Source organism: Nelumbo nucifera, chromosome 2 (genome assembly GCF_055504915.1).
Source record: "Nelumbo nucifera cultivar China Antique chromosome 2, China Antique-T2T, whole genome shotgun sequence".
NCBI classification, from domain to species: Eukaryota; Viridiplantae; Streptophyta; class Magnoliopsida; order Proteales; family Nelumbonaceae; genus Nelumbo; species Nelumbo nucifera.
The window spans coordinates 60,476,955-60,502,915 of NC_142650.1; the positions used below are offsets into that span (position 1 = coordinate 60,476,955).

Below are 25,961 nucleotides of genomic sequence, written 5' to 3' on the forward strand. Positions count from 1 at the left end.
TGGATTATTTTTGTTGGATGGTCATGCTAATTGTGTAATTGTCTATTTCTGCACTGGCAGATAGCTTTTCCAATCTTCCCCTTTTGATTTATACTGATTAGATCTTTCCTCAATTTTTGGGAGATACACTGTCAACATCGGCAATACTTTTAGTTTATGAATGCTATATCTTTGAGATAAACATAGCTAGTATAAGGTTTCTTATAGTTGTTACAAGTCATTTTACTTGAAATTTTAGTTGCTCATACTGTGCGTTGTCTCATTGATTTCAAGGTGCCAATGTGAGGCTAGGCAATAGGGGGGCACTTTGTTGCCTAGGCACCTGGGTAGTGGATTTTTTTTTTTTTCAATAAAACTTTGAATCCCTGGGTTATTCCCTAGGTTCCATTAATCATCTTTCATTAGTAATTATCAACATTTTTCATAAAAAATAATAACATTCATATTAGAAGTTTAGAACAAGAAAATCAACAAAGAGCGAAGTAAATTAACATATTCATGAGAAGAGAAATAAGAAAGAAGAGAGAAATTTGAAAATATAGGGGCTGAATATCGTTTTACTTGGAATTTCTTTTATTGAACATAAAGTTTCATTCAGACCTTACTTCTTAGAGGTTCATGTTGCTCTAACATAAAGGTGTGATTGCTTAATGTTGGTTTTAGCTGTCTTTCACAAATGGCTCCTAAACCTTTGGAATTTTATTGCACAAAGGGCTATTTCTCAGGCTCAATCTTGCATTCTAACGTTTGTCAGCCTAACATTTTACCATAGCACAAAGCAGTAGCCCCTGTTTGTGTTGCTCTAAAATGAGATGGGAAAACAAATCCTGTTTCGGCATTTGCTCACACAACTCTTTTCTGTTTCAAAAGAATATTTTGATATCATGAGATCAAAGCCTAACCTTTTCAGCTTGCAGGTATGTTCCATCTTTCATTCCACCTCCTTTGGCAACCAAGGGGAAAGAACCCGAAAAGAAGGTCAGCATGTGACTATGGGTGCTATTTCTTTACTGGATAAGTTATTCTATTTTATGCTATACAAGTTCCTGAAACCCTATAAAGTGGTTTTTCTTCTCTTCTGTTACCTGAACTTTCTAGATTATAACTTACAGAAGGATGAGGAGAGGCCAAAGGATAGAGAAAAAGGGAAGTCAAGGAACATAGACAATTTTATGGAGGAACTGAAGCTTGAGCAAGAAATGCGGGAAAGGCGGAATCAAGAGCGAGAAGGACGCCATAGTGAGCATTCTGCTGTAAGTAGTTTTTGACATTAACTTCCTAGTACATGCTTCTGCTCACTGTTGGCAGCAATTGTGATTGTTTCCACAGTATCATCATAGTTATTGTTGTTTTTATTTGCTAATTCACTGAGTTTGTATCTGAAGCAGTTGCTTATTGATTTGGGTCTTATTTTGGTAAAAAAGAAAATTTATTAAATAAAAAGGAAGAGTACATTAACCAGGGTGATGAGGAATCACCACAACTTTGACTCTAAAAGCAACTCACAAAGAGAAAAACAGCAGAGTAAAAAGAGAAAGTACAAAGTTAACTGCTTGAAAAATCCCTCTCGAAAAAACCCTAAACCAAACTAAGAACCTCCTTTGACATCCCTTTAAATTTTGGAAGTATAAGACCCAAAGTGAAGATCATCTCTTCTTCAGAGAATGGATTCAGAAAAACTTTTGTTCTTTAAGACCCAAACTTATTGATTTGGGTATTTAACTGCACTTATTTATGATTGTTTCTTTTTTTTTTCCATATGATCTTTTTTGATTTATGGTTCTACATTCCTAATGGTATTGAGAATGAATACTTTGTGACTCCAGTTCTATTTCATTTCATGTTTTATATGTAATGGATCATATGCCATTTACTTAATATTTCACTGAGGCATAGATAATACCTTACATAACTGATATTCTTCTGTAGCCATCTAGCCGATTTGATGAGCTTCCAGATGATTTTGATCCGAGTGGGAAACTTCCTGGGTCCTCTGATGATGGGGATCCACAAACTACAAATCTATATGTTGGAAATCTCTCACCACAGGTGACATAATATTCTTCTGTATCATTCTCTTGTTCCTTAATTTGCTTTGGTGGTGGTGCTTTGGCAATTTGGGGTCTGGGGAAATACTAATTGTTTTTTACTTGGTCCAACTCTTGTAAGGTGGATGAGAATTTTCTCTTGAGGACTTTTGGAAGGTTTGGGCCCATAGCCAGTGTAAAGATAATGTGGCCTCGGACAGAAGAGGAGAGGAGGCGGCAAAGAAACTGTGGTTTTGTTGCCTTTATGAATAGAGCTGATGCACAGGCTGCAAAGGATGAAATGCAAGGTTTATACCTCTCTGGATGTTGCATGGGGAAGACACTTGTTGCATGATTGTTCTCATAAATTGGTTCCACATTTTCTATGGATGAATACATGTATTTATGTGCATCTTCCATTTTACCTTGACAGATTATTGTGGATGCAAAAATGTGGCCTTCCTAAACTGGTGAAATGATTCTATTTGTCCCAATAAAAATGACACCCTAACTCTCAGTTTGGAATTGGATGTTAAAATTGCACAATTGCCAAGTACCTTTCGTCTAACTCAAACAGTTAGGGTTGGGTTCAGATCTTTCTGCTGGTCAGTTTAACTAAAGCTACTCTGAACATATATTTCTAGTGTCCCTGATTGGTATATAAGCCCTAGGGTTGGGTTCAGATTTGTATATTGTGATCCAATAAACTCTGCATCCTCCACGATCCAATCTGACTCTCAGAAATTGTCAACTAGTCAACTAGCTATTCAATTCATGGCCATAATGACTAAATCACCAACTAGTCAGTTGATACTCAAGACTGCTGCATAAGACAATTAAGCATCAACAAAGTCAACTAATGAGTACTCGACCTACTCAACTACAAAGTTATTTTAAAGCTGTACTTGCATGGCTTTGTTTCTTGTTATGTGAAATAATTCCATACAGAGGCCATTATCCAATGTTTTTTTTTTTTATCCAATGTTATTCCTAGGTATATGGGGCATTGGGAGGGGTGGATTGGTATGGACCTAACCTTTTTTTTGTTCAATAAAGGGCCTCTCTTAGGCTTGAGCCTATTTTCTCATGCCTATTGGCCCAATATTATACCTTTGTATTGAGCAATGGTCCCTATTGAAATAATATAATATATTATTTTATTTTGTCATACTCATGTTAGTTGCTTTAAGTATAAAATAGAAAGGGGGCATAAAAATAAAGAATGAACAGTGGAAGCATTCTTTTAGGCTTTATTCCAATTAGTGATATGCTGGATGGATTTGCTACAAATAGGGGAGAAATCAAATGGTCAAGGTTGCACTTTTCTTTGAAAAACAAAGAGCATTACTCTTACCCAACTTTATTTTTTATGTTTACAAAACAAAACCTGTTATTTCTTCATTGCTTTCTCAAAAGTCAAAACAAATTTGAAAATTGGCCATTGTTGATTCTTGAAGTATTCTCTATTTCAGGAAACATTTTTTTTATTTTTAATTTTCTCTCGTGCCAACTTTAACTCTTTTGCTGATGTAATGTGTGGGGTGCAGTTGAGAAAACATAAACAGGCTATAACCAAACCAAGTATAAATTGATCTTTTTTTCCCCTGTAGAAAAAAAAATGAGGAAAATAGAATAACTGTATGGGGTCTGTTTCCTAGAAATTACGATTAGGAATAATGACCATGATACTGAAACACCCCTTAAGTGTTCTATTATTCTTTATCATTTTATTACATATTTGTAGTTAGAGAATATCTTTCCTGTGGTAGACTAGTGAATTCTTAGGCTCCTACTAGTCATTGCATCAACAAGGAAAGCCAAACTAGTAATCATTTCTCCTTGTTGAGTTGCTTTCCATCTCTTTTTATTTCTTGTTGTTCATGTTGAACTCTTCGTAATTGGGAAATTACCTTATATATTGACAAACTTAAAGTGTGTATTTGGCCATGTATGGTAATCCATTGAATATGCCTGCTTATGCAGAACCTCATATTGTATTGGGTCCATCTTAAGAGAGTCAACTCAAATCAACTAAGCCTTGTCTCAACTACATGAGCTTGTCTCATATTAGGAGAGAGTCTAGAAGGATTAATTGGCATGGAACTAGTGCAACTGTTACCCTGATCTGATTATGATATGTCAACAACCAGCTGACAGCCCTAGCCTCACCCTGCTGTTGGCACTAGGTTCACAAATGGCTGAAGGGAGAATTCTTAGTGATGCTTTGTCTTCTTTTCCAAGTAATATGGTTATCTATTGTTTACTGCATAGACAAAATAAGTAATAAAAGAAATATCGTGTTCAAACATATTGGTGGTATTCTATATACAGAAAGAAGGCCACTTATCTCTATGTTGAATTGATGGGAACGGATTTTTTGGGTTTCATTGAGTCTTTGATTGATATTACACATTTACATGGTTTACTGATTCATTTGGTCTGTTCTTGGCTTTATGCCTAGTAATCACAACCCTTTTTTTGTAGTCTATTTTTGGAAGAGGTTTTTGTAATTCGCATTTTGAGTTTCTAGAAGAGTCAAGCATAAACCTCCTCAAGAGGAGGGGGGGGGGTTAGGGGGAAGGAGGAAGGGGAGGAGGATGAAGAGGAAGAGGGAATCTCATTTTTTCTTTATTTTTAATAAAAGTTTTTATATTAAGAAGAATAAAGATGCATAACCTTAGTTGAAAGGGGGGTCTTGTTGAAGCGGAGGCGAGCGAGCAAACAAAAATGGAGTACCCTTGGAGTCTGTTTTGTTAGAGTCTATTGAGACAAGGGGAGAAGAGTGTAGCGGTTTACTACTCCATGTTGAAGTTACTATGGCAGGAAATTGATGTTATGGAGACAGTTGTATGGGAGAGCACATAGGATGCATGAAATTTGAGTTTCTTACAAGACTCAACCCTGAGTTTGACATTACTAGGTAGAACATCCTGGCCAAAGATGAGGTCACTCTTGCTCAAGCATATTCTATTGTAAGTAGTGAAGAGAGTAGGCAGCAAGTACATTTACAGGGACTACCTACAGAGCACTTTGCACATGCTGGAATAAAGCCGAAAGGGCCGACTGAGAAGAAAGAAGTGATATGTGAATACTGCAAGGAACCGAAGCATACTAAGGACACTTGTTGGAAACTTCATCCAGACCTTCTCCCAGATAGGTTTCGGAACAACAACAATAATAACTTTAACCATTCCCTGTCAACCATCCATTACAATTGATCCCATTACAAATGATCCCTAACCACCCCGTGTTTAGCCAAAACATCTGCCCATTCATCAGTTGACCTCCTTTCCCATTGTATTTTTAGATTCATCCCACTTGTTAACCATTTAAACTGCTTCATCTCCTCTCTATAAACCCATCTTACTGCCAATCCATTACCTGTTCTCATTTTATCTGTTTCCTTGTCATAAAGGCAAAACATTATGTGTCACTGTACAAGAGCTGCAATATAGTGGAGCTTTTGAGGCAAAAGAAATGCAGGAACTTTTGGGAATAAGAAATCAATTGTAATTATCTAACATAACTCATCAAGTAAGAAGCATCCGTTGGATACCAATATGTGATGATTTGAAAGGAATCACCATGGATAAGTTAATGCAAGGTTGGTGATACACTAATAGAAGACAGCAAATAATAGTAGATTAAGGAACTCCAAACCAAGGACGAAGTAAATGAAATTTTGATGGGCACAACTTAGGCAACTTTGTTTGGGGGGGGGGGTCAGGTATTGATGGTTTAGTTAGGGATGATAGGGGAAACATCTTGCTTAGTTTCTTAGGGCTTTTTGGTAATGGAAATTCTATGAAGGCAGATCGGATTTACAGGTTGAAGGGGACTGTAAAATTATGGTTAATTGGATGATTTCAGGGGAAGAAACAGTATGTTACTAAAATTTCTGATTAGAGAAACAAGGGCTTTGAGTACAAGTCTGAACTGCTTGTTCAGGTGTTTTCCAAGAGCTGCTAACAGCTTGGCTGATTCCCTAACAAGAACAGGGATCATAAAGGATAATCTAGTATGGGGCACACCAAGGTTTTGGGTGGTTTGTAAAGATTTTATTATGTTAAGAGCTGCTCTACTGTAACTTCTGTGGATCACCATTCCTACAATAGTTTCTTGGTGCATTTGGAATGGAAGAAATCAGAGAATGTTTGAGAATAAGAGCTGCTCTACTGAAGAAGTCACTAGAAGGGTGATTCGGTCTTATTATTCCTGGCTAGCTACAACAGAACATACCTCATTATTTATTTATTTATTTTTTGAGAATCATATGCTTTTTTCTGATATTTTGATCAGACCAGGTGGTTTAGCCTGGTGGCATTTTTTGTATAGTGATTCACTGTACATGGTTGCGGCATATAAATGAATACAATACTTGACCTTTTTCTCAAAAAAAAAAAAAAGAAACAGAAAGGGAACTATTTCATGGTGTAGCAGGAGCTTTTTCCCAATAAAGTTACATGTTATTTTTGCAAATAAAAAAGGAATACCTGAAAGCCTGCATGTTCTATACATCCGTGTACATTCAATATATAGAATGGCTTTAGGAGTGGAAGAGAGCTACTTGTGAGTGGGGAGTTTTTAGGTGATTTATTATCGTTTGGGAGTAATTTTTTTTGTTTTTTGGATCAATAACTCAACCTTTTATTAATTAATATAGTGGAAGATACAATGCATTAATACAGTCGGACTGTGAGAGATAAAACCTCTTATTTCTCCCCCTACAAACAGGTTCCTTACAGTTGTGCCCAGAAAAGTGAATCTCTATCCACCCCTTGTTTAGCTAAGGCATCTGCTACAGAATTAGCAGATCTTTTAACCCACCCAACCACTATTTCCATATCTCTGGTTAGCCACCTGATCTTCTTCCTTTCATTGTTGAAAACCCACAGTTCTGATCCCCCATTTTGTAACCAGCTAATCACCAGTTTGGAGTCTCCTTCCACAAATAACTTTTGGATGTTCAATTGTTTTGCCTTTTGAATGCCTTCCACTACTGCCAACACTTCTGCTCTCAGGGAGTCTCCTCCAACTGGCCCCGAGAACATAGCGATGACTTTTCCCTCCTCATCTCTAAAAATACCTACAATACCTGAAGGTCCAGGATTCCCCAAGCTGCTACCATCAAGTTTAAGCTTGATAAAAACCTCTGTTTGGGAGTAATGTTTTATTAATATTTACAAGCTTATTCAACTTGAGTTAGGTGATAAAAGGTTATCATATATTAGGGGTAAGAGGCTAATAACTGCATTTACCTGGGTAAGATTTTTGCAAATATTTCTCTTGGTAATTGCTTTTGTCTGCATTTTTGCTTAGATATTTTTGAGGCATACAATCTTAGCATTAACAAAAATTAATGTACTCAGGTGTTGTTGTTTACGAATACGAGTTGAAGATTGGTTGGGGTAAGTCTGTCTCTCTTCCAGCACAAGCTTTGCCTGCTCCTCCACCTGGACATATGGCCATCAGGAGTAAGGAGGTTGGTTATGATACCATTTTTGCATTATTTTTCCTCTTCCTTATAGGCATTAATGTCTTCCAATGTTTATGCCTACGTACATGGTTTCCATTTAGAGTATAATTGAAATGTTTTCTTTTTCTCTGAATACTCTTGGCTTGCGTTAGCATGCCTACTTAGTCTTGTTTTCCCACAAGTCCCTTATTATGATACTGAAGCCCATAGAATGTTTGACAGGGTGGCACTGTGATTTTGTCTGGTCCTGATGGTCCACCAGTTACTTCCGTTACAAGCCAGAGTTCTGAACTGGTATGTTAGATGAATTACTTAGAGTTCTATTTCAGTTATTTTTTTTTCTTTTTTATTATATTTCTAGTTATCAAGGTTATTTTTGGCGTATATGTACATGAACTAGTTTCTTATGTTAACATTATATGATAGGTGTCATGTCTGCAACATGTTAACTGCTTCCATTAATCTTGTAATTATTCATACTTAACTTGGAACCAACATATCCTGTCTTTTACCATTGTTACTGGCTGAAAGGTAGATCCTACATCAACTGTAAAAGGGATGGACCTCACTGTCAAGGAATTCTGTTAGTTTTGAAAGGTTTTACACCATATGGTTTGATCTTTTGCATTTTTTTCTCTTAATCATCTGCAGATAACATGCAACTGTTGTTTATAATTTCACATATTGGAACACTCTCCCTTTATTATTTTTTCCAATGTTTTGGCTCCTAATACTAGCTCATCTGTTGTTTATTCAGAAAAGACAATAAAGAGATTTTTTCAAGCAATCATTTTCTTATTTTGGAAGAGTCAATTTTTCTTGGTACTTCTTGATTTCAATTCCCATCTTGTAAATCTTGACAACCTCTACTCTTTTGTTACATTAAACCCAGTAATAAATATTTGATTTGACTTTTTTTGATCAATAACATAACCTTTTATTAAATGAAGGGAAAAAGTACAAAGAAAGCTAGGGGAGAGGTAAATTCTCATAACCCTCCCCTAGAAGAAAACAGAAAAATTTACAACATAGCACAGAAGTACCAAAGGAGTTGGCACTTCTGAAACAGAAAAATTTACAACACAGCACAGAAGTACCAAAGGAGTTAGCACTTCTCTTTATCCACTGTATCTGAATTTCCATACCATGGACTAACCATTTGAACTTCCTTTTTTCATTAGAAAACTTCCATAACCCATTATCCTCCTTTTGCAATCATCCTATAACCAATTTTGAGTCACCTTCAACAATACACTTTCAAAGTTTAGTTCCTTTGCCTTCTTTAACCCCTCCATTACCGCCAATGTCTCAGATCTAAGTGAATCACCTAAACCAATAGGACCAGAGAATAAAGCAATGACTTTTCCTCCCTCATCTTTGAAAACTCCTCCAATGCCAAAAAGCCCCGGGTTACCTTCACTGCTTCCATCAAATCCAGAAGCTGGTGGGGATAATAGGATTAGTTTCGGTTTTGAGTGGAGCTGAACTAGCCACTTCCTTCCAATTCCTAATTATCATATCTGCAGATATATCCTCAAATAGTTCCAGAGATTTCACCGAATGCACCAGTCTAATGGTTACTACTACAATAATGGCATCTGTATTCCTTTCCATTTCTGAAAAAAAATCCTTGAGTTTCTTTCTTCCCAGATTGTCCAATAAATTGCAGATTTTATACATCTCCATAATATTCTACCTCTTTTCTTTGGCAACCTAACAAAGGAAGAAGTAAACTAGCTTTGTACATTTGGCAAGGGGTGGGGGACCTACAATCAAACAAAGAGAGAATAAGTGATAGCAGCTCTCACCATTAGCCTTAGAAAGATACACCAATTAGGGGATAAGCACCAATTAGCTCTTTTTCTTTAGAGTAAATTGCAAGTGTTGCACCTTCCAAGAAAGCTTCTCAACAAAAAGAACTGGTTTGCCCCCAAACATCCATGACTGGAAAGGTTTTCCCAATATTATAATTATTTGATTTAATTGACTAATTGGAAGACCTGACTAGGAGCTATTTGAAAAAAAAAACTTTTGGCTGGTGTTTTTTTCTTTCTTTTTAAATCAATTTGCATAGCAGAAAGTGATAGGGCTTGGTTTCATGTTATGCAACATTATCAAAATGTTCCCTAATTAGTTCCAGCAGACCAGTATCAATTCAGTTTTACATGGATAATAGGTTAAGCACATTTAAGTATCTTATGAAAAATTTCCTTTTTAAGAAAATGTGGTTTCATGATGCTGAAGCATCCTGCATCTGGAGGCCTTTGTGTCTAATCTTACATCTTTTGCCCTTTTTTTTTTTCATTTCATCTACTATGCCTTCAGTCTATAAGATAACAAATATAACCATTGACAGCTTTTTCTTCTGATATGATGTACATTTTTGTTTTTTGATAGGTAACTACAACTTTTATTGCAATGTATGTAATAGATTAAATATGTACATGATAGCATGCAACACACTATATAGGCTGCATATACTCCACCTATCCCATTACATTATGAGGGTCCTACATTTCTGTCCAAAAGAATTGCTGTCTATTTGCCCCTGGTTTTAAATTTGGATATGATGCACCTTATTTATCTATTTATTTTTGGGATACCAAAGTGCAAGTGAATCGAGAAGGGAAAATCCAATGGGATGTTCAAAAACTTTGACATTTGAACCATGAAAAGAATCAAAGATAAAGAACTTGTAGTTGGGGGACTCTTCTACATATGCATGACTAGATCAGTTATATCCTATGCAGTTAGTGTGGTAAGTCAGTACATGCATGCACCCTTTACATCACATCTGACTGCAGTAGAAAGGATTCTTGCCTATCTAAAGGGAAGTCCAGGTAAAGGGATTTTATACACAACGCATGATCACTTAGAGGTAGAGGTTTACATTTGTGTTGATTGGGATGGATCCCTTGATGATAAAAGGTTCACCTCTGGGTATTGTGCCTTTGTTAGAGGAAATATGGTGTCTTGTAATAGCAAGGAGCAAAATGTGGTGGCAAGATCTAGTCTTGAATCAGAATATTGTGCCATGGATGATGTCTCATGGTTTGTTTGAGGCATTGTGGCTGAAATCATTATTAGGGAAGATAGGTGTGTCTGTTTAGTGTCTAAATGCCATTATAACAATAAGGCAGCCATTAATATTGCACACAATCGGTACAGCGTGATAGGACCAATCATATAGAAGTTGATCGGTATTTTATATGGGAAAAAGTGTTTATTGGTGATGTTTGCATTCCTTTTGTGAAGATAGATGAGCAGTGGGCAGACATAATAACTAAGATAGTTTCCAAAGCAGCTCTAAGATTCACACTTAGCAAGTTGGGCATGATTGGCATATATGTTCAGCTTGGGGGGGAGTGTAGGAAAGAATAAATTGTTTTATGTTTCAGCATATTTATGTTTGTTAGTAGGTGTTTGTGGGCTTTTTTACTTTGTTCTTTTTATTCTTTAGTTATGGGCCTGTTTTTAAGGGTTGGTGTGTTGGACCTCTTTTTAATTGTTATGAAGTTTTTGTGTTGCTGCCTTTCCAGGGGCAGATCTGTAATTTTACTCCTGATTGCTAATGCATAAAAAGAGATGGGTTCTCAATTGAGTCCCACAATCTGTTACTCTCATTCCCACTTCTCTTTTTTCTTGTCTCTATCTCTCTAATCTATTGTCCTTCTACTGAAACCTGTCTTACCATTAGCCTATTATGATTGGTGAGGAAGAGTTGGGAAATACAGGGCCTGCCCGGTTCAGATTTGAAAATATGTGGCTACACCACCCGTGTTTTATTAATAAAATCAAGGATTGGTGGATAGAGAGTGAGCCTATAGTAGAATGGAATGGAATGAGGTTCCATAAGAAGCTACAATTCTTGAAGGGTAAAATTAAGGAATGGAATAATTTAGAATTTGGGAGGTTAGAAGAAAGAAAGCAAGCTGTGATTGGCCAACTGGAAGATTTGGATGTGAAGGAGGGGAGGGGTTGTATTACACAGGAGGGCAAAGAACAAAGGTGGAAATTGCAAAAACAACTGGAGGATGTTCAAGGAGGAAATTAGCTGGAAACAAAAGTCAAGGTGTAAATGGTTGAAGGAGGGGATCACTTTATCTAATCAGGGTGAGATTGCTAGGGTGTTTGCAAACCATTTCAGATCTATCTATAGAAAACCCTTAAATAATAGGGTGTGGGTTGAGGGGATGGAATGGCCAAACCTAAGCTTAGAAGATGGGGAATGGTTGGAGGGAAAATTTGAGGTGGAGGAAGTAAAGGAGGCAATATTTTCCATGGATAGGTCAAAGGCTCCAGGCCCAGATGGTTTTACAATGGCATTTTATCAGGACTATTGGGTGATTTTGAAAGGAGATTTAATGCTGGTCTTTGATGAGTTTCATAGAAGAGTGATTAATCCGGGGTTGAATTCCACATTCATTGCTTTGGTTCCCAAGAAAAGAGAAGCAACACACTAAGGGATTATAGACAAATCAGTCTAGTTAATAGTCTGTATAAGATCATTGCAAAGGTTTTGTCCCTTAGGATTAGACAGGTGCTCAATACCATTATTTCAAATAACCAAGGAGCTTTTGTGAGGGGAAGGCAAATAACCGATCAAATACTTATAGCAAAAGAGAGTGTGGAGGATTTTAAGAAATCAAGGAAAAAGGGTGTGGTTTGTAAGCTAGATTTGGTAGACTGGTCCTTTTTGCTGGAGGTGATGACCAACTTTGGGTTTGGAGATAGATGGTGTAGGTGGGTTTTGGGGTGTATTAGGACTTGCCATTACTCTATTTTGGTGAATGGAATGGTGATGGACTTTTTCCTAGCATTGAGGGGAATAAGACAAGGAGACCCCCTTTCTCCTTTCTTGTTCACTTTGGTTGCTGAAGTCTTAGGGAGATTGATCTTTAGGGCGGATTCTAGAGGGCTAATCAAAGGGTGGAGAGTTGGTAGGGAGAACATACCACTTACACATTTGTAGTTTGCAGATGATACGATTCTCTTCTGTGAGGGAGGGGACATGAATTGGATTAGGAATTTGAAACTTACAATACAACTCTTTGAGCAAATGTCAAATTTGAAGGTAAACTTTGATAAAAGTTGTGTTGTAGGTGTCACTATGGGGGAAAGTGAGATCCTTGCGTGTGCAAACATTTTGGAGTGTGAAGTGTCAAATTGGCCTCTAATTTATCTTGGTCTTCCCCTAGGAGATAATCCTCAAAAAGGAAGTTTTGGGATCTCAGTCGTGGAGAGGTTTGAGAAGAGACTTGCATCTTAGAAGAAAAACTCTCTCTCTTGGAGGAAGAATCACCTTAATTAGCTCTACTCTAGCTAACTTGCCCATTTATTACCTTTCAGTTTTTAAGGTGCCTACAGGGGTGGCTAGTAAGTTGGAAAAGCTAATGAGAGATTTCTTGTGGGAGCCAAGGGAGGAGAAAAAGGGCCATAGGGTTAGATGGGAGATGGTGTGTAGGAGTAAGCAGGATGGAGGGCTAGGCATTGGGAACATAAGGAAGAGGAATTTGGCTTTACTAGGGAAATGGCTATGGAGATTTTCATCGGAGAAGGAAAAATTGTGGGCTAAGATAATTTGTAGTATTCATGGGCTTGCAGAGAATGGTTGGACTTTGGGATTCTGGCTATGTCTACAAGAGCATCACCTTGGAAATCAATCCAAGCTATTTTGCCTCTATTTTCTCCTTGGATCAGGTATGATGTACACTCGGGTAACCTCATAAAGTTTTGGGAACATGTTTGGGTTGGGGAGTCTCCTTTGAAAGACCAATTTCCGGTTCCACTTTCAAAAATGAACCAATTGCCACATTCCTTGTTCCCTCAAATTCAAATTCTGGGTTTGGTTGGAATTTGGGCTTGAGAAGAGCACTCAGGGATACAGAATTGGATAGTACCTCAACTCTCTTGTCCATTCTTGATGGGATTTTCTTGGAGCCTACAAAAACATATAGAAGGATTTGGACTTTATCTCCTTCCGGATCCTTTTCTTGTGCCTCCTTCTTTAAAGCCCTAATACAACCGGAAATTCCTATTGGTTTGTCATTCCCTATTAAGGAAGTGTTGTGTCAACCTATAACTCCGAGGGTTGGAAGTTTCTATTGGGAAGCTTTCTTGGAAAGAGTTAACACAGGTGATTTACTTCAAAGAAAAAGACCCAATAGCTGTTTACCTCCACACTGGTGTGTTCTTTGCAAAGCTACTAGTGAGTCTGGTTACCACTTACTAATATCCTGTGTTTTGGCAAAAAATATTTGGGAATGGTTTGCTTCTTTGTTTGGATGCAGGTGGATTTCCCCAACAAACGTGCAAAGCTTGTTTTCCTCTTCCTCTGTTGACTGTTCAACGAAAAGATCAAGAATCATGTGGAGATGTGTGAGAGTTGCTGTTTGTTGGACAATATGGGAAGAAATAAATTCAAGGATCTTTTCAGAAAAGGAGAGGTTTGGAAACTATGCTAGAAGTGATTCATATAAGGGTAATATATTGGCTGAAAACAATGGATGAGTTCACAGATTTTTCAACAGATGATATGTTAAGAAAATGGAAAGAAATTGCTAGTTCAGCCTCAAGTAAGAAGACCTCGAATCTCACATGGAACCCTTCACCTCCTGGTTTTATCAAACTAAATTTTGATGGCGGCAGCATGGGAAATCCAAGGCCTTCGGGTATTGGGGGAGTGCTAAGAGATGAGAAAGGTATTGTAATTGCTATGTTCTCTGGCTCTATTGGAGTGGGAGACTCTTTGAGGGCTGAGGTGTTAGCAGCTTTGGAAGGGGTACAAAGGGCCAAAGATCTTAATGTCAAGAAGTTGATTGTAGAGGGAGATTCTGCGATTGTAGTGGACTGGCTAAAAGAAGACACCTCTAAGATGTGGAGCTACAGTAATGAAAAGTGAAAGTTCAAATGGCTGATCAAGAATATGGAAGTTCAGTGTACTTGGGTAAAGGGAAATGCCAACTCTTTTGCTGATGGATTAGCTAGGCAAGGGGTTAATAGGGTTTCTGGGTTCTGGGCTCAATTGTAATTGTTGTTTTAATCAGTTTGAGTGCATTCCCAACTTCTGGGGAGTTAAGATACGTTAGCTCCTATTCTTTGTAAGTTTACTACCATTTAATGAAATCTGTGGTTATTGATAAAAAAACTTGTCTTCACAATTGAAGTTAAGTGATTTCTTCAATCTAAACCAGGTTGTTTGGTTGACAACTATTATATACTAAATTTGTTTTCGTTTCTGATGAAATTGTGTTTGTTATGTTTTAACATTGTTTGTAGGTTCTTACTCCAAATGTTCCTGATATAATGGTTATTCCCCCTAAAGATGATCACCTCTGCCATGTGATTGATACAATGGCTCTGCATGTGCTTGATGGAGGATGTGCTTTTGAGCAAGCTATAATGGAGAGAGGTCGCGGTAATCCACTTTTCAACTTCTTGTTTGAACTTGGGTCAAAAGAGCATACATACTATGTTTGGAGGTTGTACTCTTTTGCACAGGTACAACTTGTTGCATTTCTGATTGGACTTCAAAGTACTATAAATTTCTTTGGGTCATTTGTGTTAGCAATGGAGGCATGATATCTCAAATTAGCATAGCTCATAAATTTCTTGTGCTTCACAAATGTAGGGTGATACTCTTCAGAGGTGGCGAATAGAGCCTTTCATCATGATAACTGGGAGTGGGAGGTAATGACCTTGTGCAATTTACTTGTAATTAGCCTTTTATCTGCAAATTATTTAGTCTTATGTACATGATAACCTAATTATATGGTTCATTTCATCTTTTCCATTTTTGTGTTCAGATGGATACCACCACCTCTGCCACAAGTCAAGAGCCCAGATCATGAAAAAGAGTCTGGTACAACATTTGCAGCTGGAAGAAGCAGGGTATTTGTTCTTTATTTTGCTTTGAAGTGCTTCTGTTCAATGCTTGGGATAATTCCGGATACAGATAATCTAGTCATAAGAAGGGCTATTACCCAATGTCAGTCTCACAGTTTTGGGAAGGATGACTTAAGATAGACTAACCTCTAGCCTTTTCTTTTTCTTTCTTTTTTGTAAATTTTTTGACACAAAGTTGCCTCTCTCAGACTTGAACCCACATTCTCATGCTTGTCACCCAATATTTTACCATTGCCCGTGCAATGACTCTTTACAGATAATATTATCATGTCCCTCTCTTTTCGAATAAAGTTAGCCTTTTTTCAAAAAAAAAAAAAAATCATGTCATATAAATATCTTGTGGACTGTCAGTGAAGAATATTTATCTGATTATGTATTATTTTTCCCTTACTGGCCTCTACAGCGTGTGGAACTGGAACAAACATTGACAGATCAACAGAGAGATGAATTTGAGGATATGCTACGAGCCTTGACATTAGAAAGGAGTCAGATAAAAGAAGCTATGGGATTTGCTTTAGATAATGCTGAAGCAGCAGGGGAGGTAATTCTGATACTGCATTTATTCATAACTGTTCTTGTTTCCAGGTCTGTGCATGGAGGGCTAACTATTCTAATTAAAGCATGGGATTTTGGAACTTGGAACGTTTAAGACTTTATGCAACTCAATATTCTTCCTCATTTCAAGGTCTCTGAGATATTGCGTGTGTTGTAAGGCTTAAGTGTTCCTTGTAACTGATGTTAGTGGGACAGTTTCAGCTACTAGTCCTTTCTTTCTTTTTTTCTTATTGTTCTTATCCTAGGATATGCCGCTAGGGGCATACTTGTAATTTTGTCTTTTTTATAAAGATTAATATAAATAGAAGACTGGCGGCAGCCAGTACTGAGTTTGCTTTTCTTTCTATCATCCGTACCTCTCTTTCTCTCTCTCTCTCTCAATCACCACAAGGAACATGGTATCAGAGCAGAATTTCTGGGCTGGAGAAGACCTACGATCCTAGCATCAGCCTTTCAAAAGAGGATTGGACGTGGCTACTTTTCTATCAAAAAAAAAAAAAAAAACCCTAGCGGCGGCTGGTCTCAGTTCTCTCTGGCGGCTGCACTTACAAAAACCCTAGTGGTGGCTTGTGTTTTCAATCTTCTCTGGCGGTTGTGCTTGCAGAAACCCTAGTAAGTCCTGCGGCTGTACTTCTATTGAAACCCTAGTGGCCCCAAGCGACAATTACTGAAAAACCCTAGCTGTGTTTGGCCGTGGGATGGTGCTGGTCTGCTGAAACCCTAATCGAAGGAGGGTGTTGATGGTGCAATGAAACCTTAGCAGGTTCTGATCTAGTGCTGAACAGGTGTGGTTTTGTTTTAGTTTATCTCAATATTCTTTATCCAATGGTGCGTAGGGCTTATGCCTTGATTATATGATTACTAGTTTGAATAATTGGATGGTTAGAGTGGGGGAACCACAATCAGACTGACAGTAATGTCTGGATTGGTGGTGTTGAACCGATGACCGGACTATTTATTGTTCTGTTTGGACGTTGTAGTGACTGATCTCTTATTCTTAGCAGTAGTTTTTGTGCTCTCAGCAATATTCACTAGTTTGTTGCTCACATTCTAGGAGTAAACCCTGAGTTGCCACATTCCAGTTGTGGCGGTTGTGCTGTTAGGTGGCATTTGGACTGGTTAGTTGTAATATTCAATGGCAAGTCATGAACTGACCTCACCGGGGAACACCCCAACCCGCAACACAGCAGGTATGGGAGGTCAAACCATGGTTTTTTCCATGCCAATTACCCCCTTGAACGGTCTGAACTACCTGGAGTGGGCTAAGAGTGTAAAACTCTATGTAACGGCAAGGGGTAAGGCTGGTTACATCAATGGAAGGGTGAAAGAACCCAATGGTGAGACAGCTGAACATGATAGGTGGGACCAAGAAAACAGTATGGTGATGTCTTGGCTCCTCGCAGCCATGGAACTTGATGTGAAAAAGATTTTTATGTGGGCAGACACCGCTAGTGAGATCTGGGAACAGGCCAGAATTACCTATTCTGAGCAAAGGCATTATGCCAAGATTTACCTACTACAAGCTGAGTCCTCAACATGTAAACAGGGAAACCGTAGCTTGTCCTCATATTATTCAGCTCTTACCTCTATATGGAAGGAGTTGGACCATTATCAGGCCATAGAGTGGAAGCACGATGATGATGCTAAGGCCTACAGGAAACTGATCTCTCAGCAACGAGTGTTTGCTTTCTTGTTAGGGTTGAACCCTGTATATGAACCATTAAGGGTGCAGATCCTAGGAAGCAAAGAATTGCCTACAGTACACGAAGTATATTCCCTTGTCCAATTTGAAGAAAGCAGGCGAAGTGTGATGGTTACAGCTGAGGGGGAGCAACAAGTTGCCTTGGCTGCGGTGAATAATAGCTCAACAGGGAAGAAAAGTGATCATAAGAAGGCAGATGATAAAGATAAACTCTTTTGTACCCATTGTAGAAGGTCACGACATACACATGACACCTGTTGGGACATCCACGGGAAACCCAAGTGGGCAGCAAAGAATCAAGAACAGGGTAAAGGTCACTTGAAAAGAACGAGTGCAACACATGTGGCAACCCAAGACACTCAGGTTGCCGGTAGTACCTGGGACCCTCCTAATAAGCCTGACCCCAAGGAGGATATAATGAATTCATTCAGAGAGCATCTGAAATCTTATGGTAGGGCATTGTGGCAATTGGACATCTCAGTCACTGGTACTCCCTCTACCTCTTTTGCATCTACTTCAGGTAATGTGGCTTCTGCATTCCATGTCACTCCCACAGATTCCCCTTGGATTATTGACTCAGGGGCCTCAAATCACATGACTGGTAAGCCTAACCTATTCCATTCTTATAGCCTTTTGTCAGGAAGGGATAGAGTGAGACTTGCAGATGGTTCATTTTCTTCCATTGCAGGTCAATGATCGATATCCCTTCCCCATGGTCTTAACCTGAATTGTGTATTGCATGTCCCTCAACTTCCCATAAATTTGCTTTCAATTAGTGACATCTCAGTCACTGGTACTCCCTCTACCTCTTTTGCATCTACTTCAGGTAATGTGGCTTCTGCATTCCATGTCACTCCCACAGATTCCCCTTGGATTATTGACTCAGGGGCCTCAAATCACATGACTGGTAAGCCTAACCTATTCCATTCTTATAGCCTTTTGTCAGGAAGGGATAGAGTGAGACTTGCAGATGGTTCATTTTCTTCCATTGCAGGTCAATGATCGATATCCCTTCCCCATGGTCTTAACCTGAATTGTGTATTGCATGTCCTTCAACTTCCCATAAATTTGCTTTCAATTAGTGACATCTCAGTCATTGGTACTCCCTCTACCTCTTTTGCATCTACTTCAGGTAATGTGGCTTCTGCATTCCATGTCACTCCCACAGATTCCCCTTGGATTATTGACTCAGGGGCCTCAAATCACATGACTGGTAAGCCTAACCTATTCCATTCTTATAGCCTTTTGTCAGGAAGGGATAGAGTGAGACTTGCAGATGGTTCATTTTCTTCCATTGCAGGTCAATGATCGATATCCCTTCCCCATGGTCTTAACCTGAATTGTGTATTGCATGTCCCTCAACTTCCCATAAATTTGCTTTCAATTAGTAGCATTACAAGTTCTTTAAACTGTAGTGTAACCTTTTTTGCTGGCTCATGTGTTTTTCAGGACCTAACTTCTGGGAGGACGATTGGTAGAGGAAGCTTGGTGGACGGTCTCTACATTCTCGACAACAAAGCTGGTCTCTCCGTGTCATCCTCAGAGTCACATAGTCAGTCAAATAAGAGTCAAATTTTGTTGTGGCACAGTCGTTTAGGTCATGTTTCTTTCGAAGTAATAAAATGTTTGTTCCCACTTTTATTTAAGTCGTGTTCAGTGTTAGAGTTCATGTGTCAAATGTGTCAGTTGAGTAAACAATGTAGAACAACCTTTCATTCAAGCAATAAAAGATCAAATGTTCATTTTCATGTTGTGTATTCTGATGTATTGGGGCCTACAAATGTAATCTCTGAGGGTGGATATAAGCATTTTATTACATTGATTGATGATTACTCTCGCTATACATGGGTAATCCCTATGCGTAGCAGAGACGAGGCTCCAAAGATAGTGAAAGACTTCCAGAGGATGGCGTTTACACAGTTCCATGTTGAAATACAGATCTTCCAATCCGATAATGCGAAGGAATACTTCCATGGGGAGCTAAATGAGTTCTTCGCCTCCCATGGGTCTATTCATAAAAGCTCATGCGCCAGAACACCACAACAAAATGGGGTTGCAGAAAGAAAAAACAGACACCTCCTTGAGGTAGCCCGCGGGATAATATTACACATGAATGTCCCAAAAAGGTTTTGGATGGATGCTATACTTACAGTTGCATATGTCATCAACCGCATGCCCTCTAGAGTATTGAATTACATGGCCCCTCATCAGTTATTGTACCCTTAGTCACCTTTATTTTCCATCCCCATGAGAGTCTTTGGTTGTCGGGCCTTTGTCCATGATTTGTCTCCATCCAGAGGTAAGTTAGACCCTCGGTTCATTCCTTGTGTCTTCCTGGGGTACCCATCATCTCAAAAGGGGTATCGGTGTTTTGACCCAATTAGTCGTAAATATTTTGTGTCTATGGATGTGTCCTTCTTTGAGTCCGAGCCGTTCTTCCCTCCTCCTCAGGGGGAGAGCCGTAGTGTGGAAGAGGAGAAGTAGGTTCAGGTGTCTCTTCCTTCTATTCCGGATCTCACTCCCTTCCGTGTCTTCCAACGTACTCGTCGGAGAGATCAGCAGTGTGATAGAAACGTTGAGCAGCCAAACACTGAGCAATTGACATCATCAGAATCCCAGGAGGTAAGTCCAACCCCTAACCCTACTCCCACTGTGGACGACCTAGACATCCCTATTGCTCAACGAAAGGGAGTCAAGTCTTGCACTACCAAACACCCCATTACCCACTTTGTTTCCTATGACCACATTTCTCCCTCGTACCGAGCCTTCCTATCGGCAGTTGACTGCATCCCTGTTCCCAAGAATGTTGCAGAAGCCTTAAAATACCCTCAATGGATAGATGCCATGAAGGAGGAGATTGATGCCCTCCACAAAAATCAGACTTGGGAATTGGTGGATCCTCTAGAGGGGAAAGAACCCGTGGGGTGCAAATGGGTGTTCATAGTTAAGCACAAGGCAGATGGAACAGTCGAAAGGTACAAAGCAAGACTAGTAGCCAAAGGGTACACACAGGTATATGGAGTTGACTATGATGAGACTTTTGCTCCGGTAAGATGAACTCGATTAGGGTTCTCCTATCCTTAGCTGCTAACTTTGATTGGGAATTGCATCAACTGGACATAAAGAATGCCTTCCTGAATGGTGACTTGGAAGAAGAGGTATGCATGGTTCAACCTCCTGGATCCTCTGCCAAGGGAAGTGAAAACAAGGTGTGCAAGCTACGGAAGTCTCTCTACGGCTTAAAACAGTCTCCCAGAGCCTGGTTCAGTAAATTTCACATGGCAGTTCAAGAGATGGGGTTCCAACAGTGCCAGTCTGATCATACACTTTTTGTGAAGAGATGTCAGGAGCAGGTTGCTGTATTGATAGTGTATGTAGGCAATATCATCATTACAGGGAGTTGGAGTTCCGAGATACAGAAATTGAAACAATTCCTTGCATCCAAATTTGAAGTGAAAGATCTAGGACTCCTAAAGTATTTCCTTGGGATCGAAGTTGCCCATTCAAAAAGGGGTATCTTTGTCTCTCAAAGGAAATACACCCATGATCTATTACGGGATACAGGTAAATTAGGTGCAAGGCCGGCAGACACTTCTATGGATGCAGACCACAAGCTAGGTGACTGTATTGGTGAACCTCTGAAAGATGTAAAGCAGTTTCAAAGGTTAGTGGGAAAGTTGATTTATCTATCCATGACCCGTCTAGATATTGCCTATTCAGTTGGAGTTCTGAGCTAGTTTATGCACTCTCCTAAGAAGCCACACGTGGAGGCAGTAAAGAGAGTCCTTAGATACCTAAAGAAACATCTAGGAATAGGCCTACTATTCAGTAAACACAATCACCTAAAGGTGGAAGTCTTTACAGATGCTGATTGGGCAGGAGATGTGGATGATAGAAAGTCCACTAGTGGGTATTGCACATTTGTGGGAGGAAATCTGGTGACCTGGAAGAGCAAGAAGCAAAGTGTGGTAGCAAGATCAAGTGCAGAAGCCGAGTATAGAGCTATGGCACATGGGGTGGCTGAAGTCCTTTGGCTAAAGAACCTCCTAGGTGAGCTTGGAGTTGCTCTTCATAATCCTATGTCTCTTTACTGTGACAACAAGGCTGCAATAAACATCGCCAGCAACCCGGTCCTACATGAGAGGACTAAGCATATTGAGGTGGATAAGCGCTTCATAAGAGAGAAACTGGAAAAAAGGGAAATTTGTATCCCTTATGTCAACTCCAAGGAACAACTTGCTGATGTCCTCACAAAAGGACTTCCGTGTTCGCGGCACAATGAGCTATGTGACAAGCTGGGCATGATAGACATCTTCAGCCCAACTTGAGGGGGAGTGTTGTAAGGCTTAAGTGTTCCTTGTAACTGATGTTAGTGGGACAGTTTCAGCTACTAGTCCTTTCTTTCTTTTTTTCTTATTGTTCTTATCCTAGGATATGCCACCAGGGGCATACTTGTAATTGTCTTTTTTATAAAGATTAATATAAATAGAAGACTGGCGGCAGCCAGTACTGAGTTTGCTTTTCTTTCTATCATCCGTACCTCTCTTTCTCTCTCTCTCTCTCTCTCTCTCAATCACCACAAGCAACAACAGCGTGGTTTCCCAAGAAGCCACTTTATTTTCTACAAAATATAGGCCAGGCATTCTAACAATATCTTACTTTTCATTTTTCAGTGGCGTGATTTTATTTTATATTTCCTTATGGGTTTCTAACTTAAGTTTGGTTTTCCATGTACAGATAGTTGAGGTTCTTACTGAATCTTTGACGCTTAAAGAAACTCCTATACCAACTAAAGTTTCAAGGCTCATGCTTGTCTCTGATGTCCTTCATAACAGTAGTGCTCCAGTAAAGAATGCATCTGCATACCGTACTAAATTTGAACTGACCTTACCTGACATAATGGAGAGCTTCAATGACTTGTATCGCAGTATCACAGGAAGGATGACTGCTGAGGCACTGAAGGTAACTTACATTTGGAAATTTCCTTATGGAGTTCCCCATGTTGGTTTCTTAACTCTGATTTTTATCTGAGATTTTTCAGGAAAGAGTTCTGAAGGTTCTCCAAGTGTGGGCAGATTGGTTTCTCTTTTCAGATGCATATGTAAATGGACTTAGAGCTACTTTTCTTCGATCTGGCAACTCTGGTGTGAATCCTTTTCATTCTTTATGTGGGGATGCACCAGAAATTGAAAATAAAACAAGTTCTGAAGATCCAGGTGAAGGGAGGAAGCTCAACCAAGATGCTGCATTAGCAATGGGGAAGGGGGCAGCAATGAAGGAGTTATTAAATCTTCCACTTGCTGAGCTGGAAAGGCGTTGCAGACACAATGGACTTTCACTTGTTGGTGGTCGTGAAATGATGGTTGCACGGTTACTTAGTTTGGAAGATGCTGAAAAACAGAGGGGGCATGAACGAGATGAACTGGGATATGGTTCAAGCTATTCAAATTCAAGTAGATATTTAAAGGAGGACAACTGGAACACAAATAGTGGTAGCTATAGGGAGACCAACCTTGGGATGGAACCAGTTGGATCATCAGGATGGAGTCATTATGGGGATGATGGGATGCATTTACAAGGCAAAGTTTCTTCTGCACCTTTGGCTGCAACTCTTCCTATTCCACAGCCTGAACTAAAAGCTCTCTCCAAGAAGGGAAAATCTGATCCTGTTTTACCTGCTTCAAAATGGGCTCGAGAGGATGATGGCAGTGAAGATGAAGATAGGAAAAATACTCGAGATCTAGGGTTAAGCTACTCATCTTCTGGGAGTGAAAATGCAGGTGATGGTCCTGGTAAAGATGATGGGGCAGAGACTGCAACAGAGGCAATATTTCCCTCTCATCCCGAGAGTGGTATGAATGAAGAGCAGAGGTTGTACATTAATCGTGGAATGATGACTTTTTCCAACTTCCATATCTTCATTATTGAGGAAAATAGCTCTGAGGTTGTGTCCAATTGTATTGATGCTTGATTTTATGCTTTGCAGACAAAAGCTAAGGCGTCTGGAGGTTGCTGTGATAGAATATCGTGAATCGCTTGAAGAGAGGGGAATTAGAAGTTCAGAGGAAATTGAAAGGAAAGTGGCAATACACCGGAGAAGGCTACAGTCAGAATTTGGATTGTCAGATACTAATGAGGATGGCTCAGGGAGCAGTAAGCACTCATCTCACAAGTATAAACAGTCAATTGATATTTCAGTCTCAATTCACCCAAATTATTTACTATTCATCTGCATTGTTGCATTATATATGGTGGTATTGATCTTGTTAACTGGTCTTTGTCATTCTCATAGATGGTACTCTGTCTTAGGTTCATACTGTTTGTGTTCAGGGTAATGTTAAGACAAATGATTTATAAGGATTTTATTCTTTACATGGTTTTAAGATTGATAGTCTCCAGAAAGTCTATCATCAAATGTATTGGTTTTATGGGAATTGGGATGTGGAAGGAAATGGCACAACATCAAAGAGGCTGGATTCATGGCATCAAGTGAGCATCTCATTCAGATGGATCCTGAAATTGATTCCTTAATTGCCAGCTTGGTCAAGGGAAGAGAGCATGGGAGTGAGCTGTATTGGGCCCTCCTAATACTGTTTTTTCTTACCTTGGAGTTTTTTTGAAGGTGATAACACTGTATTAATAACACAACCCTCCATGTACATCAAGATACTATACATTGTCAGCCAACACCATTTACAGAAAGAAGTCATCTATAAACAAAGAGGGATTTGAACTTATAGAGGTAAGTCCCAACTCCCATGCTCCTGAAATCCTAGAATGTTCACTTATTACGCACATGCTTATTCTTATTCGAGAATGCACTTTTTGGTTTCTAGAATATTCCTCCCTTAGTTATTAATATTGTTATTGTGCTGGAATATTCAGTATTTAGTAAGATGGACGGAATTGACCCGGTTTTGGGTTGGTTGGATTGTGTACCACCCTCTTACAAGTAGATTTCCAAATGGCTTTGTGGGGAAAGCCATTAAGGGCCGACTCTTAGATCATATGAAATGACTTAACAGTGAAGGTTCCAGAATGGTCACTGGCCCAGATTCTTCTGTCATGGTTTCTAGGATCTACATGTCGTTATGAAGCATATGTTGCTGAGAAGTGAGAAGATCTTCTACTTGGCCATAACAGTGTCTGAACAAGACATTTTGAAAATTGGAAAAGATTCAGCTGCATTGCGGTCCAAGTTTCTTATGTCATATTTGGTAGCAATTGCCTGTTCTCCATTCGAAGGGCCACCCTGCTCAACAATGAAATGCGAATGGTACTTGCCAAGAAAGAAGGTGTTCACATCCTTCAAGTGCTTGAAGTCGGGACCACTGGCACACATTGGGTACAGATATTGTCCTAATCAATTAAATAATATTTGAATTGATCCTTTCACCCATGCTACAAATACGCTGAACTTTCTATAGCTTATTAGCCACAGCCATGCGCAGGGGAAAGACAAAAAAGTCTTTAAGGAGATTAATCAAGGCATTCCAAATGTGAATGACCTGCTTCTTTAGAGATATGCATAGTTTTCCATGAAGCCAGCTTCTTCTGATCTCTTTCATAATGGGTTTGCAAATAGAGTTGGAAATAAACCAAGTACAAGGCAAGCTGAGATACTTTGGTGGCAGATAATGAACTTTACAACTAAGGCATGTAGCCCGATCCTTGAAACTATTGACATCAGCAACAGTCAGTGCACCATTTTATGGAGTTTGATCTTAAGGCCTGAAATGACTACAAACCAGCACTGTGAACATCTTAGATATAGGAGCTGTTTCTCAACAGCATCACAGGAAATTGAAGTATCATCAGCAAACTGAAGAAGAGAGATGGCAGGGGAGCCTTCAACTTGAAGAAAATCACCCTCAGAAAACTTAGATGCATTTCTCCTTTTTGATCATTAGTGAAGTTTCTTATCATTAATAAAATCCAGTACATTTTTTGTCAAATTTTGTTATGGTTTTGTTGAATCAACTGCAATGATCTCTTGTGCCCTATTCCAAATCCATATTTTTTAATTTATTATGGGCTTTTTTTCTGGTTAAGACAAATGCCCCTTCTGAAAGATAAGAAAACTGAGGTGATAAGCTGATGTTCAGAACAAAAAGATATGGATCCACATCTAAGGGTTTTATTTTTATTCTTTGACTGGTAACTTGAAACTTTATTTATTGTGATAAAAGAATAACGTGTACAATGATCTTAATTGGTATTTTTACAAGTTATCATTATCGTCACTTATCCCCAAGTTTCTTTCAACACAACTAGGTCACCCCCCAAAAAAGTTCTT

At 39.1% G+C, this 25,961-nt stretch overlaps 1 protein-coding gene and 1 long non-coding RNA gene across 9 annotated transcripts in view; both read left to right on the forward strand.

Annotated features, from left to right (window-relative positions):
* The window catches only part of LOC104612479 (protein RRC1-like), a 41,661-nt gene that overhangs the window by 10,546 nt on the left and 5,154 nt on the right, over positions 1–25,961 (forward strand). For 5 of the 8 annotated variants that reach the window (XM_010279899.3, XM_088898314.1, XM_088898315.1 and 2 more), the window contains 13 exons: positions 918–978; positions 1,113–1,253; positions 1,930–2,049; positions 2,170–2,335; positions 7,397–7,509; positions 7,726–7,797; positions 14,782–15,003; positions 15,134–15,192; positions 15,309–15,393; positions 15,812–15,949; positions 22,403–22,627; positions 22,707–23,536; positions 23,652–23,818. In XM_010279899.3, the coding sequence (XP_010278201.1) occupies positions 918–978; positions 1,113–1,253; positions 1,930–2,049; positions 2,170–2,335; positions 7,397–7,509; positions 7,726–7,797; positions 14,782–15,003; positions 15,134–15,192; positions 15,309–15,393; positions 15,812–15,949; positions 22,403–22,627; positions 22,707–23,536; positions 23,652–23,818 (2,399 nt within the window). Of the gene's footprint in view, positions 1–917; positions 979–1,098; positions 1,254–1,929; positions 2,050–2,169; positions 2,336–7,396; positions 7,510–7,725; positions 7,798–14,781; positions 15,004–15,133; positions 15,193–15,308; positions 15,394–15,811; positions 15,950–22,402; positions 22,628–22,706; positions 23,537–23,651; positions 23,838–25,961 lie in introns of all 8 variants that reach the window. The other 3 variants (XM_010279903.3, XM_088898316.1, XM_010279901.3) reach the window with 2 other exon arrangements.
* Positions 23,844–25,668, forward strand: LOC148802262 (uncharacterized). Its single transcript, XR_016082585.1, has 2 exons — positions 23,844–24,407; positions 24,551–25,668. It is a non-coding gene; the product is annotated as an uncharacterized LOC148802262 (long non-coding RNA).